We start from the raw sequence: 14,626 nt of genomic DNA on the forward strand, positions 1-14,626 counted from the left end.
ATCTGAGCACTGTGGCACACCCCTAAAATACCAGCATTTGGGAGGTGGAGGCAGAAGGATCAAGGTTCAAGGTCATCCTCAGCTACATAGTGAGTTTAAGGCCAGCCAGGGGGACATGAGGCCCTGTCTGAGTATTTCCATTGCTGTGACAAAATACCATGACCAAAAGCCACTTGGGGAGGAAAGGGTTTATTTCATCTTACGACTCTCAGGTCACAGTCCATCACTGTGGGAAGTCAGGGCAGGAGCTGAAGCAGAGGTCGTGGAAGAACTGCTTCCTGGCTTGCTCCCCAGTGCTTGCCCGCCTTGCTCTGTTATAGCACCCAGGACCACCAGCCCAGTGGTCTGGACCCTCCCACACCAACCATTAATCAAGAAAATGCTCCACAGGCTTGCCTGCAGGCCACTTATGGAGACCTTTTCTCAATTGAAGTTCCTTCCTGTTGGATGACTCTAGCTTGTGTCAAGTTGACAAAATAACCAAAAAATGAAACCAAACCAAATTATTCTCAAACAATATCTACCTCCAGAGAGTGACTGGGAGGAGAAACTGAGTTAATATATTCAAACTGCTTAAGACGTCGCCTGGCACGTAATTAGCACTCAGTGTTGGGTCTCCCTGGCTGTTCGATACGGTTCCGTCCTTGTCCTTCCTCTCCAGCACTGTCCCTGGACCACAGGAAACAAGCAGGTTGAAAACTCAGCAAACACAGGAAGAATCAGGTTGGCTAGTAGCCTGAACTTGCAGAGGGCAGCATCCTGACATCACCTATGATCATCTTTCTCTCTTACTGCTAGAAGTTTCCATCTGCTCTTACAGAGGGAGAAGAGCCCAAAGCAGAGCCCCTGATTGGCTGCTTTCATTTCAGTTTCTCATTGGGTTCTGATTTCTGGGAAGGGAAGGGGGCATAAGGCATTTAGCTAAAACAGAAATGTTAGGATCGGAGAGCTGGAGGCAGAGAAGACAGAGAGAAGGACCAAGGTAGGAGAAGAGAGTCTTTTAATTATCTGGGATTCTTGGTAAAGTCCTGGAGGTGGAGGGCAATGGAGCTGGGGGAGGGGCAGACCGTGTGAACCCTGAGCTGGAACACTGCTGATGAAGAGCACATTCCATCTAAGAAGTTGCACACAGTCAGACCGTTAATTATTGTTCCTGGTGGGGTCTACTGAAGTGACCCTTGGGGAGGCATTTCTCTGAACAGCAGCCTGCACACTTGGATGGTCTGGTCTCTCCACTCTCTCCCCCTCCTCAGGTAGGTGGCAGGACCTGTAGAAGCCCACTCCCTTTAGCGCTGTGTGAGGCCCCTTCTGTCCTCAGAGTCCGTTCTTCTCTTGTATGGAGGCCTGGAGTGGCATCATCTGCTTCTGCAGTTCCTGCTGCACTTGCCTCTGTTTTCCTTTGCGCCTGGGAAGGAAAGCAGACATCTGGGGCTGCAGCCTCCTGTCCAGGTCTGAGACGGTTCCGGCTCCCCGCTTAGTCTGTGACTAGCCACGTGTTATCGGCCCCCAAATGGCAACCATTCCTTCCTGGAGCTGAGAGCCCCAAGAAGGATTATGAGAGAATCCTCCACTAGGGGACAAAGGGACAAAACTCTGATCTGGAAGAGAAGTCCTGGGTTTGAGCCTCAGTGCTATCCCAGCCTGGGTGGGTGACCTGGAGTAAGACCCCGATCCTTTCTGGGGCGGTGGTGCCTACCTGCTCTTCAGGTCCTGCACTGTATCCGGCAGTGGCTGGCCCAGGGTCTCTGGCAGGAGGGTAGTGACAGCACTGGCAGCCACAGGGACAGCCCCGAAGATGAAGAGAGGCATGGAGGGGTAGAACTCGGCAGTCATGCTCACCAGCGGGCTCACGATGCTGCCCACCCGGGCCATGGTGCTGCCCATGCCCAGGCCTGTCTGCCTGTGGTCAGGTGGGTGCTGGTTAGAGCTCTGGTGTGGGTACCAGTGGTCACATTCGGAGCAGGGTAGTTCTGACAGCCCCGGACACCCCTGTGCTTCCTTTTTCTTACTTGACTAGCAAATGATTCCACATTTTTGTGTTTTGCTGCTGGTTGTGCTGGACAGCAAAGCCAGGACCTTGCACTAGCCAGATGCTTTACTACTGACCTGCATCCCCAGGCCATTGTGGTGACTTTTAAAACAAAAAGGGGGGTTGGGGATTTAGCTCAGTGGTAGAGCACTTGCCTAGCAAGCACAAGGCCCTGGGTTTGATCCTCAGCTCCAAAAAAAAAAAAAAAAAAAAAAAAACCAAACCCAAAAGCCGGGCGGTGGTGGCGCACGCCTTTAATCCCAGCACTCGGGAGGCAGAGGCAGGCGGATCTTTGTGAGTTCGAGGCCAGCCTGGTCTACAGAGCGAGATCCAAGAAAGGCGTAAAGCTACACAGAGAAACCCTGTCTCAAAAAACCAAAACAACAACAACAAAAAAAACCCAAAAAAAAACAACAAAAAAAAAAAGGGAAATCAAGAAGGGCTGTCATCAGAGAACTGGGGACTTGAAACTGAGTTCTGCCTCCGTCCTTAAGCTGCTATGTGACTTTCAGCCAATCACTTTACATCTCTGGGCTTTAGTTTCCAACTGACACATGAGACCATTGGGTAAGACCAGTGATTCTTAGGTTACCATCATCTGGAATGTTTTTGTTTTCTTTTTCTCTTTCTGGCTGTGCTAGGGATGGAATTCAGGACCTCAAACCCAAAAGATGGTTGCTCTGCCCCTGAGCTACACCCCAGCACACCTGCATCCCTTATGAATCATAGTTGTCTCCATCTCACAGAGACCTATTAGTTAGGATCCTCAGGGGAAGGAATCTGGAGCTGCATGTTGCTTGTGTGTTAAGAACATTCATTCTCTATGAGGGACTGGAGAGATGGCTCAGCTGCTAAGAGCACTGGCCGCTCTCATAGAGGACCCAGGTTCAATTCCCAGTACCCACATGGCAGCTCATAACCATCTGTAACTCTAGTTGTAGGGGACCTGATGTCCACTTCTGTGCTCTGTGGGTACTAGGCATGCAATGGTATGTATACATACATGCAGGCAAAACATTCATACATAAAATAAAAATAAATATATCTAAAAATGAATCCAGCTAACCAAGAACATCCTCTATGAGAGAAAGGTTAAAAACATTGACCCAGGAGGCAGCTGCATTGGGGTCCGGTGCAGGCTTCATTGCTAGCTGTGTGACCCTGCAGAAGTCACCCAACTTCTGTGTGTCTGCTTTTACATTTGTAGAAGGAGAATGATAGTGCCTACTTTGATCAGCTATGAGAAATAAGTGAGTTAATATTTGTGAAAAGATTAAGAAGATGCTTGATACACAGAACACCCGTAAAAGGCATGGCATAATATATATCCAAGGTGCCTCATCCCAGGTGAGGATGACCAGTGCTATGACCTCTCAGGTCTTTGATGTTTCATGTGATTTTGCATTTGATTCTTAAAGTAGACTTATTATTTTATTTCTTAATGCCTCTCCCATCTCGCTATAAAGTGCTGAGTTCATTCCTATGGTTGGTATATTGTCAGGAGTGGTTCTTGTGGGAAGTTGCATCTATGTTTGTGTTTCTAGTTTCAGATGTGCTGGTTGGTTTAAGATGGAGTTTAGATATGATCACAGCTTGTAACTTGTGTTCTGAAGTCTTCAGTTCATTGCCTCTGAGATGTAGCTCGTAGCTCTCTACCCTGTTCTAGATGGTGACTCCTTCTATATCTCCTTTAGGGTTAGGTGGGGGCTGGGCAGCTACATCTCTGTCAGCCAGACCCTGACATGTGTAACTGAGTGGTTCCTGGTTCCTATATATCCTGCCCTGATTAATGTTTGTTTTTTATTTTTCTTTTTTTTCTTTTCTTTTCTTTTTTTTGGTGTGTGTGTGTGTGTGTGTGTGTGTGTGTGTGTGTGTGTGTTTGTGTGTGTGTGTGTGTACTGAGCTATGCTCTGGGGTTCTGGCTTTAGTGTGTGCAGGGTACTTTTTCCCTAGATCTCCCCTCCGCGCCCTGGGCTCCCACTCACCGGATCACTGTGGGGTACAGCTCTCCGGTGTACAGGAAGATGCAGTTGAAAGAGGCAGCCAGGCAGCCCTTTCCTAGGACAGCCAGGGAGGTGCGGATGATCGTCTGGTCTAGAGAGAAAGGAATGGGGAGAGTGGGAGCATAGGAATTGAGGTTGGAGGTACTGGCTTCTTTTCTTCTGAGAAGTTGGGTTATGTCTGAAGGGGTAGGGTGGGTGGGACTGAGCGCCAAGACGCTGGTAGGTGCTCACCCTTCGGTATTACCCCATTCACCAGGATGCAGATGCCTGCCAGCAGCAGGGAGGCCAACTGTGCAGGCCGGCGGCCCAGGGAGTTGATGACAAGGAAGCACACGAACTTGGCAGGCAGGTCCACGGCACCAAAGATCACCTGGATAAGGTACATGCTGACCCCAAAGCCTTGCAGGTCCATGACCAGCCCGTAGTAGGCGAAGCTAGTGGCAAACCTGGTAAGGAGGGAGAGGGATGTGGGGCTGGTTAGACAGGCTTAAACAAGGGTGCTCTTTCATAAATACAGTAATACATGGGGTATCCTGCTTTCATCTAGTTGCTAAGAATGTTTAGGGGTTCACAAAGCATAGGTTTGGGGGTAGAACCCTCTACAGAGAGTAAACCTAAACTTGCCAGCAAAGAATTCTTTGGCAAGACTGTTCTTCTGACCACACCCCACTTAACTGTCATGGGATTGCCATGGTGATGATGCACATGAGAGAGATAATGGGAAAACTGCACAGAAAAGGAAGATTTGGGTTTATATCATCTTTGGCCCAAGTGTGTTTCGGGGATACGTGTGGGTCCTCTTCTGCCTGTGCCACTTTCCCCCCAAGGCACCACCAGAGCAGTAAAGTCTCTGAGTGGTTTTCAAAGCACACTGATCTGTCCTCACAATATAAATCCGTGGGCTCCGGAGACCATTGGTCCTAATGAGGTGGTTTGTGCAGGAACAGGGCTGGTGAGAGAAGCTGGGAGACCAGTTTAGCATGGGGACTGGTTGAGCTGGAGGACTCTTATTTCTTTAGGGTCCTTACTACTCCTCACAGCAGACGTGCTGACTTTCCCTCCCCCTCCCCGGCCTTTTCCACTCGCTGCATCCACGCCCTCCCCCAGCCTGCGGTTTGTCTTTTGATCAGCCTGCTTGTCCACCGGTGTGTCCATTTGAGCCTACCACAGCATGGAGAGGCAGAGGAAGAGGTGGCGAAGGGTAGGACAGCGCAGCAGCTCCATGGCTGAGGCCTGGCCTTTGCCTAGCATCAGTTCCTTCTGCAGGCTGGTCTGGAGCACCTGGCGGGACAGGCATGACTCGGCCTGAGCTCCTCCTAGGGAACGCCCTTGGTCCAGCCTCTGAGTCCCGGGTCTTGGTACTGGTATTTGGGTTGGAGCTCAGGCAGCATCTAGGGACAGAGGTGTCTTACCTCTATACTCAGCTTAGCCCCCTCTTCCTGTCTCCCATTGATCCGGGCCACTCTCTGCAGGGCTTGGAGGGTGAGGTCCAGCCTTCCTGAGGAGGAGTACCAGCGGGCTGACTCAATGAAGAACCTGGGAGTGGGGATGGAGAGAGGGTGGATGTTGGCATGGTCTCAGTTTTAGTCTTCTGGGTTAGAGGTATACAGTAGAGTTTTATTTATGTTTGGGCACCAGGGCCCTTGCCAACACCCCCTTAAGGATCACCCTAAGGATCGCAAAGTAGTGGCCACTTTGATAATCACTCATCCCCTACCCAGAATTTAGTTCTTGGGTGCTGGGTAGGGAAGGAGGAGTATCAGCAGGCAGGTCAAACTGTGGGGTGCTGGAGAACTGTTGCCCCCCTCTGTGACAAAACCTACTCCCACAGCCTTGGCTTCAGAGTCTGCTCAACAGAAGCACTGGATTGGGGTCAGCTTTCTGTCTTGGATGAATTTTCTGGGGAGGTTTGTGCCCTGCTCTGGGAGCTGGCTTGTCCCCTGTAGTCCTGTAGGCTTCTGGGTCACTGCTTCCCACCTCAGATCCCACGTACCAGGAGTATATGAAGGCAGCGAAGAAGGGCACAGAGACCAGAAGCTGCAGGTGGCGCCAGTGGGGCACAGCATAGGCGACACCAGCCAGGATGAACTGGCCCAGGCTGTAGACATAGCCAATCAAGGTGCCCACATAGGCGCGGGTGTGGATGGGCATCCATTCCACATCTGGAAAGGGGTTAGAATGGAGTGGTGCAAGTAACTGGGCTGCTGGGTGGAAAGAGACTCCGCTCCTGCCCTCTCCCAATTGTGTACTTTCCCACAGCTCTGTAGAAGATGTTTCAGTGGGTTTGGGTGCCAGGGTAGGGAGAGCGGAGACAGTGAATGGAAGTAGGAGCCCCAGGGACTGCCTTCTCCATGCTCCTGCTGCTTTTTGGCTCTGCCCCCAGGGCCTGACTACATCCCCTTTCCCTGCAGAGTTACTCTGACTACTCAGTCTGTTCTCAGCAGAAACCACTTCCCTTTCCCTCGGCCTTGGGCTGGACCCACCCTCAGTGGTCAGAGCACTACTCTTTTTCCATCCTGAAGCATCAGTCCAGGCCAGAAGAGGACCACTACTCTGTTAAGGTCTCAAGAGGCTGGGCTAGGTTCCTGGCGGGCTTCTGACTCTGCTGCCGGGATACACTTGAATATGTACGTTGACTTTGGAGCTGGAACCTTAGGCACGTCTCAGCTCCAGCTCAGGCCTAGCTAGTTCCTTTTGTCTAGGGAATTGTGAATCCCTGGATTCCCTCCTGGACTTGAGAGATGACTTCAGGTAAATTTCTTTTCTTCTCTCCAGCTTGAGATTCATTATCTGGGAAATTGTGTGTGTGTGTGTGTGTGTGTGTGTGTGTGTGTGTGTGTGTGTGTGATCTACTAGATGAAGCACACTGATGGTTCATGAACACACTGTCCTCAGTCACTGAGTATGTTTGGTGCAAATGATGCTGGCTTATCCTTGTTTAGAAATATTAGACTAGCCGCAATATTAAAATAATTATGATATTTTATATTAATTTTAAAAAGTGAGAGAGATCTGGGTGTGGTGGAATATGCCTGTAATTCCAGCACTAGGGAGGGGGAAGCTGAATGTCATGAATTGTAGGCCACATGGTAAGACCCTGTATCAGAACAAAACAAATAAACAATACCAACAAACTGGCTGGGAGTACAGTTCTATCTCTAGATAGGATGTTTCCTTTAAAACAGTCACATTTGTTTATTTATTCTCTCTCTGTCTCTCTCCCTCCCTCCCTCCCTCCCTCCCCCCCTCCCCTCCCTCTCTGTGTTTATGCCATGGCAGGTGTGTGGAAGTCAGAGGACAAATGACTTGCAATAGTCGGTCCTGGGATCAACTCAGGCCGTCAGTCTTGGTGGCAAGTGTCTTTACCCACTGAGACATCTCTCCATCCCCACATTCTTTGCTATTTAGCCCAGACTGGCCTGGAACTCATTATATAGCTCCATCTGGCTTCATACTTTGGACAGTCCTCCTACCTCTGCCTCCTGATTGTGGGCACATGCCACCATGCCTGGCCTGTCTCACGGCCTTTGGATCTCTTTTGGATACAGTCTTCACTTCTCCTAAGGCCTCCTGTACCTGGCTTGTCTTGGCCGCTCTGACCACAAGTCTGCAATCTTGCTAATAAGTAAGAGTCGAGATGGAGCAAGCTGGGGAAGGCAGGGTGGTATTGACTGGAAATGCTGATCTAAGGGAGGTATTGGCTTGAGGGTGGCAGGGTGGGGGGGGGATGGGCGCTCAGGAGGGACACCTTCAGGAGGAGGCTGGCAGGATCGGGTGGTGAGAGGGGACATAGGTGAGCAGTCCTCACTTAGTGTCATGCAGTTGATTGCAATGCTAGCCAAAGCCATGCCCGAGAGGAGCCGGAAAACGCAGTAGACGGTGTAGTTGGGTGCATAGGCTGCACAGGTCCCGGACACAGCTGTCTGCAGGTAGTTCAAGATCAGTACCTTCCGACGGCCCAGCCTAGGGGGGAGGGAAGACTTGTGTCAGGGGCCTGAGGACTGCGGGGGTGGGGGGGGTGGGGGTGGGGTGGGGTGGGGTGGGGGGTGGGGGGGTGGGGGTGGGGGTGGGGGGGCAGGCTGAGCTACACAGGAGAGGCCCCCGGCTGCAGTCCTCTGAGGACCTAAGAAGAATCCTGAGTCTTGCACTTAAACCAGCCACCCCTGCCTTGAATCCAGCCAGGGGCCCCCAACCCCAGCTTAGCCCAGCTCTTTGGCTTACCCAGGACTGACCTGTCTGCCAGGTAGCCAAACATCATGGCTCCCAGCAGCACTCCCACCATGTACAGGGACTGGGCCAGCTGGCGGAAGGCCCGGTGAGAGCACACGAGGTCCCACTGTGGGGAGAGGTAAGCCAGAGTTGGGAAGAGAAGAGCCCAGACGCGGGGAAGGCCCTCAGCCTCCTCCAGGAAGGTCCTCTGGGACCCATGCCTCCCTCTTTCCGTCATACTTTGCTCTGCTGTTTGTCTCACTGTTCCTGGGAGCTAAGTACATTTAAAGCACTCAGCAGCTCCCACATCCACCTTCCACAGATACCACCCTCTTGAATGCTTTTATCTCATCTCCAGATCTTGGCCCCCGGGGAACTTGACTCTGTGTGTGTGTGTGTGTGTGTGTGTGTCTGTGTCTGACTGTCTGTCTGAGAGGTGAAGTGGTGTCACATAGAGAGGGAGCCCCAAATCCTTACCTCAGTTACGATGGTTGAAGGGAAGGTGCTGTTGTCATAGACCCAGCCATCAACGCAGGACTCTGTGACTCCGGTGCCATTGGCCTCTGTACCATTGTGAAAGGGTGGTACCCACTGTGGGGAAGTAAAACGGAGGCAAGACTCGGGTCGTCCCTGCTTGTCCAGGGGCAGCCAGGCCTCCAGACCTCCATCTTTGCTGAGGTTGGCATTGGCAGGTGGGCGGCAGTGGTGAGTAGGGATGGCAGCAGTGAAGTTCTGCAAGGTGTTGTGGGAAGCCATCAGCAGCAGGGGGACAACCACCAGGGTGACCTGGATCAGCTGGAAGCGTCCGACGCCCCCCACCTGCTTCAGGAGGTCATTGAAGGCCATGGGGCTGGGCCAGGCCGAGTGGTCAGAGACTGAAGACCTCCAGTCCTAGGACCTCTGTCTGTCTGCCTGCTGCCCTTTGCCTGAGGAGTGGGGCTGTTGCTGCCTTTGCAGCTGAGTGGCTCCTGGACTGGAACTGAGCCGGCTCTGTGGCGGGACAGCGAGCTGGTGGACCGCCCCTCCTTTCTCTCTCCCCTGGTTCTGGCCCTCCCTTGCCCTCGCCTCTTTTCTTCACTTCGGGGGTCTGGACAGCTCAGCTTTCAGGGTCTGCTGGAGCCCTGACTCTTATGCAGGCAGCTTTTAATCTTTGGCCTGAAGACAATGAGTTAAAGTGTGACTTGGTGTCAGGAGGATTAACCCTGTGAGTATCCCTTGTGTCAGTGGAATTTTTCCAAGTGGTTATAAAGGGCAGGAGGGGCTGGTTGAGACAGAGTGGAGAGTGGATTCACTGGGGGCAGCCATCTGGGCACCTGGATGCAGAAGGGGACAAGGTGGGAACTTCTGTCCTCCCTCTGTTGAGGAGTCTGGGCTCTGGGAAATGTGGTGGCCTCCTGATGGGTTTCTATGGACATCAAAGTCTGTCTTCAGGAATAACACCAGAGACAATATGGCAAGTCCCGTTGAACCTGAACTTCTGATCGATGATTAATTTTTTAAAAGTATATCCCTAATATTGCATAGACCATGTTTATATCCAGAATTATGTGTTAGTTTGAAATGTAGATCTGACTGGGGATCTTATATTCTTATTTGCTAAGTTGAGTAACCCTGGTCTTTGGCCTTCCAAGGACAGCTCACGTCTTGTAGGACCACAGCCTTGTGCAACTGGAAGGAACAGCGGTGGTCAAAGGTTGCTCCTGAAGTCACGGGGACCAAGGGCAAAATCAGACAAAATGAGGATCATTCTTCTGGGATCTTAGTTTTCGCATTCTTGATTCTTCTTTTTTATTTGTTTTTAAAGACAGGGTCTCACATAGTTTGGGGTGGCCTCCGGGTCGGTATGTAGCCAAGGCTTGTCTTGAATGACTCCTCCTGGCTCCACCTCCCAAGTGTTGGGATTTCAAACGTATACCACCACACTGTTTACCTTATTTTTTTCTTTTTTTTGAGACAGGGTTTCTCTGTGTAACTCTGGCTGTCCTGGAACTCGCTCTGTAGACCAGGCTGGCCTTGAACTCAGAGATCCACCTACCTCTGCCTCCTGAATACTGGGATTAAAGGCACGTGCCACCACAGCTTGCCAGCTTAACTAACTAACTAACTAACTAACTAATTAACTAACTAATTAATTATTATTATTTTTTGTGTGTAGCCATCTCACTGGCCCCTATTTCCTCCTTTAATTGTCTTGATTAAAATTTTCCCATTGCTATGTTTTTTATTTCTAAAAAAATCTTACTTTATTTCATATGTATGGATGTTTTGCCTGCATGTATATCTGTGCACCGTATTCATGTCTGGTACTCACAGAGGGTGTCAGATTCCTAGGAACTGTCATTATAGACAGTTGTGAGCCACTATGTAGGTGCCGGGAATTGAACCAGGGTCCTGTGTAAGAACAGACAGTGCTCTTAACCATTAAGCCACTTCTCTATCCACCTCTTCTATTTTTTTTAAACAATGAGCATGAACCTATCTTATTTTTAGCTGCAAGTCAGCTAAATTGACTTGAATTCCTCCAACAGTTTTTGGCTCCTGAGCCTTGGTTACTCACAATCAGAGGCAGTGTTGAACACTAGCTGGATGTCTCTGGATCTGATTGGTTGGATCACAGACTGGGCAGGTTGCTACTCTATGGCTTTGATTTGCAAGGTGCGTCTGGTGTAAAACGTTGAACTCCAGAGTCGGTCCTCTTGCTGTATTCTCAGGCTGTGTGACTAGGAACACATTATTAAACTTCTGTGTACCTAGTGCCCTTGCTTTCAAGGTAGGGACGGTTTTAATGTCCCCTTTATTTTGTTCCTGGAGGGTAAAATGAGCCAATACAGGTCAAGAGTTTAGAGAAGCCTTTATCCAAGAATGGTGGTTTGTGCCTATAGTCCCAGCTCTTGGGAAACCTGAAGCAGGGGGCTTAAGCTCAGGAGTTCAAAACCAGCTTGAGCAGGAGGATAGTAGTTCAAGCTTAGTCCTGGCTACATAGTAAGTCTGATGGCCCTCTGGACTACATGAGACCCTGTGTTTTTTGTTTTTTTTTGTTTTTTTTTTCTCCCCTCAAGACAAGTTTTTTTCTGCGTAGCCCTGGCTGTCCTGGAACTGACTCTGTAGACCAGGCTGGCCTCAAACTCACAGGGCTTCTCCTGTGTCTGCCTTCCAAGTGCTGGGATTAAAGGTGTGTGCCACCACTGTGAGACCCTGTCTTAAAGAACCTCCCACCAGAAAAAAAGGCCAGATACTATGCTACGCAAACTGCACTTATATGCATTCAATTGGGAGGGCGTTTATTGTCTGCTTAGGTCCTCAGGCACATAAGGCACATGAGGTGTTAGACTAGGGTCTTAACTTCAAATCTGGCTTCCTTCTCTTCCTCCAACAGGGTCTTATTATACATGCCAGGCTAGTTTCAAACTCATGATTCTCTGATCTCAGCTTCCCAAGTGCTGGGATTGTAGGCCTGGAGCCACAATGGCTGAAAGCCGAACCCTTCACTGTGGCTATAGAGGTGGTGTTCACTGCCAAGCTAAAGGGGTTTTGGAGATGAGCCAACTTCATATGTAGAGAAGAGGCCCAGAGGAGGCTGTAATTCATCCCAGCTTCCCCCTCCCAGCATGTGTTGATTCTAGCTGGGGCTCAATGGGTGTCCAGATGCCTGATACATTCTCCAGGCCAAGGTATATAAGAACCTGTGGCCTGGGGAGGCCAGGACAGCTGGACAAACAGCCTGGAGGCTGTGGGGTCAGTTCCCTGCCAAGACTTAGGGCTCTTGTAGGGAAGTAGGTGGAGTGTTGAGGGTAGTGGGGTGACCTCTTGCAAGTACCCTCGCTCTCCAAGCTTGTGCTTAATCGTGCTCTGGGTAGGAACTTCTTTCTTAGCTCCTGTCTTAGTCAGGGTTACTATTGCTGTGATGAAATACCATGACCAAAGCAGATTGGGGAAGAAAGGATTGATTTGCTTTATACTTCCACATCACAGTCCATCACGGAAGGAAATCGAGACAGAAATTGAAACAGGGCGGGAACCCGGAGGCAGGGTTGATGCAGAGGCCATAGAGGGCTGAGGCTTACTGGCTTGCTCCTCATGGCTTATTCATTCTGCTTTCTTATAGCACCCAGAAGCAGTCCAGGGGCGGCACTGTCCACAGTGGGCTGGGTCCTTACCCAGTAACTAAGAAAATGCCCTACAGGCTTGTGTACAACCCCATGTCATGGAGGCATTTTCTTTTCTTTTTTTTTTCTTCTGTTTTTTATTTTCTTCTTTTTTTATAAAGAAATTTTTTATTCATTTTACGTACCAATCACAGATCCCCCCTTCCCTCCTCCTGCCCCTCCAGCCTTCCCCGCCACAACCCCCCCCCCCCCATTCAGAGGCATTTTCTTAATAGAGATTCCCTCCTCTTGGATGACCACAGCTTGTGTCAAGTTGACATAAAACTAGCCAGCGCAGCTCCTGACAAGTCCCAAGCCTGGCGGAGTCTATAAAAGGCTCCACTGGAGACTTCAGGAACTGAACGGTGGCAAGATCCCAGGGTTTTCAGATCTGGGGATGGTCCCTTGTTGACTTTGTGGGTCACTGAAAATTCAGGATGGGATGCCTCTGTGCTAAATGGATCAGTGGCTTCAATTCTGGCTGTGCTCAGTGGGAGGGTGTCAGCTTTGGAGATCTGGATACAGGCAGAGACGTATTTCTCTTTTCAGAACCACAAACCACTGGAACTGAGAGCCATCACTCAGCTGAAAATAACTTGTGATTCGGATAAGAAGACTGAGGCCTGGACAGGACCAGTGTCCCATGATCACACTGCAAGTCTCAGACTCCACGCCTTTGGCTCCTTTGTTCTCTGTACTGTGGGAGTTGCTGTTGAATAGGTTAGATTTTCTGGGCTAAGTGCTGACTTGGTGTAACTGTAGTCTGTTAAGTCAATGGGATTCAAAGTGTGGGACTACATGTGATTTTTATTACTTTGTGACACCTTTCAAATAAATAATTTACAGATCAAAGAAGACAGTTTGGCTCAGATCACGTTCTGGAAGCATGGGGTTGAAATGACCTGGAGAGTTCAGAAGACTCCAGCTGCCTGCCAGCATCTAAGCCGGAAATCTCAGAACCAAAGTGACCCTTGTGCCTTGTTCCTGGCTACCCCAACCAGCAGGCCGTATAAACCCATCCCAAACCACTGTTTAAAAGCTGAGTGTGAGCTGGGGATGTCGCTCATTGATAAAGTCCCTGCCTAGCATGCAGAAAGCTCTGGATTTGATTCCTAGAACCACATAACATGGGGCACTTTGGCGCACAAGTAATCCTAGCACTAAGGAGGTGGGGGCTGGAGATGGGAAGTTCAAGGTCATCCTCAGCTGGCTGTTCAGCACATCGGAGGCCAAACTGGGCTACGTGAGACCCTGTCTCAGCAAAATAGCAAAACCTCACAAACTAGATATGAGATCATTCACCCTCGAGGTGACCCAGAGGGTGCTCCATATTGGGTGGCAATTAACTGAGTTAGTAGTTGTCCCTGCTTCGGCCAGAGAGAAAGGAATAGAGGAAACAGGGAGGGCTGAGGAATAGCAGCACTGGAGAGGAGGACGAATGGAGTTTGGTGTTTCTCTGTGAATCCCGATGGCAACAACAGAAAATGCTTTCTGGGCATTTGCCTTTCCCTCACTACGTGTCTGTAAGAAACACCCTGGAGCAGTGCAGAAACGGTCATGGCTAGGACGTTCCAGGAGCCGTCCTGACTTCTGGATCACTGATGGGTGGGGAGAAGGTAGAGGCCAGTGATTCGCACTGAGCCCAGTTCTTCCCTGTCTGGTGGAGACCTAGTGAAACCAAGGGAGGCGTTGCTGGCCCAATTGTCAGCTGATCTTAAACAAGGTGGAAGCCCCATCGGTAGGCATCAAGTTCTAAGGCCTGATAGCCTCACTGGAAATGACAGGTCTCCGCGGTCAGTGTACCAGCCCCAAATTATCTAAAGGTTGGCAAAGGAGACTCCTGCATCCAAACCAAGTGTAAATGGCCGCTTCCCGTGAGCTCGGATGACAGGCTGGTGTGGGCGGGGCTTGGAGCGGGTAGCAGAGGGATCCTTCTGCCTTTTACTCCCTCTCCTCCCAGCTCTTGCTTTCTTCCCCAGACTTACTCTTCTACTTTCTATTTTCTTGACTATCCCCCCCAATAAGCCACTTTACATCAAATCCTTGTCTTGGGGTCTGCTTCTGGAGAAATCTACACCAAGATGCAACTGAGACCATGATTCATTGTACAACCAGTAGGGTACCTAACCCAGGCTTTAGAGCCTCAGAAGTCCTTTGGGAGGAAATTGCACAAGTTGAGACCCCCAAGATGAGTTGTGGATGAGCCAAATGTAGTGGGAGTCAGACAGGGAAAATTCAAG

General features: G+C 50.2%; 1 protein-coding gene across 2 annotated transcripts; it reads right to left on the bottom strand.

Moving 5' to 3' along the window:
* Positions 1-1,127: 1,127 nt before the first annotated feature.
* On the bottom strand, positions 1,128-9,087 carry Slc22a6 (solute carrier family 22 member 6). 2 transcript variants are annotated; one of them, XM_059248580.1, is made up of 10 exons: positions 8,719-9,087; positions 8,265-8,368; positions 7,841-7,995; positions 6,026-6,194; positions 5,445-5,568; positions 5,198-5,313; positions 4,264-4,478; positions 4,015-4,123; positions 1,697-1,768; positions 1,128-1,405 (listed from the first exon to the last, which is right to left on the bottom strand). In XM_059248580.1, the coding sequence occupies exons 1-10, from the start codon at positions 9,085-9,087 to the stop codon at positions 1,315-1,317; spliced, it is 1,524 nt and encodes a 507-aa protein (XP_059104563.1). In that variant the 3' UTR covers positions 1,128-1,314. The 2 variants fall into 2 exon arrangements, with proteins under 2 accessions (XP_059104563.1, XP_059104554.1); XM_059248571.1 differs by having other exon boundaries at positions 1,697-1,900.
* Positions 9,088-14,626: the final 5,539 nt, after the last annotated feature.

The sequence above is a fragment of the Peromyscus eremicus genome, chromosome 1 (assembly GCF_949786415.1).
Source record: "Peromyscus eremicus chromosome 1, PerEre_H2_v1, whole genome shotgun sequence".
Lineage (NCBI taxonomy): Eukaryota > Metazoa > Chordata > Mammalia > Rodentia > Cricetidae > Peromyscus > Peromyscus eremicus.

Excerpts from the sequence above, each read along its gene's own strand:
- Slc22a6 (XM_059248571.1), bottom strand. The coding sequence starts at position 9,087 with ATGGCCTTCAATGACCTCCTGAAGCAGGTGGGGGGCGTCGGACGCTTC. Across the intron at positions 4,479-5,197 it reads CTCTGCCTCTCCATGCTGTG|GTTTGCCACTAGCTTCGCCT; the intron begins GTAGGCTCAAAT and ends CCTCCTTACCAG. Across the intron at positions 1,901-4,014 it reads CTGTACCCCACAGTGATCCG|GCAGACAGGCCTGGGCATGG; the intron begins GTGAGTGGGAGC and ends ACCTGACCACAG.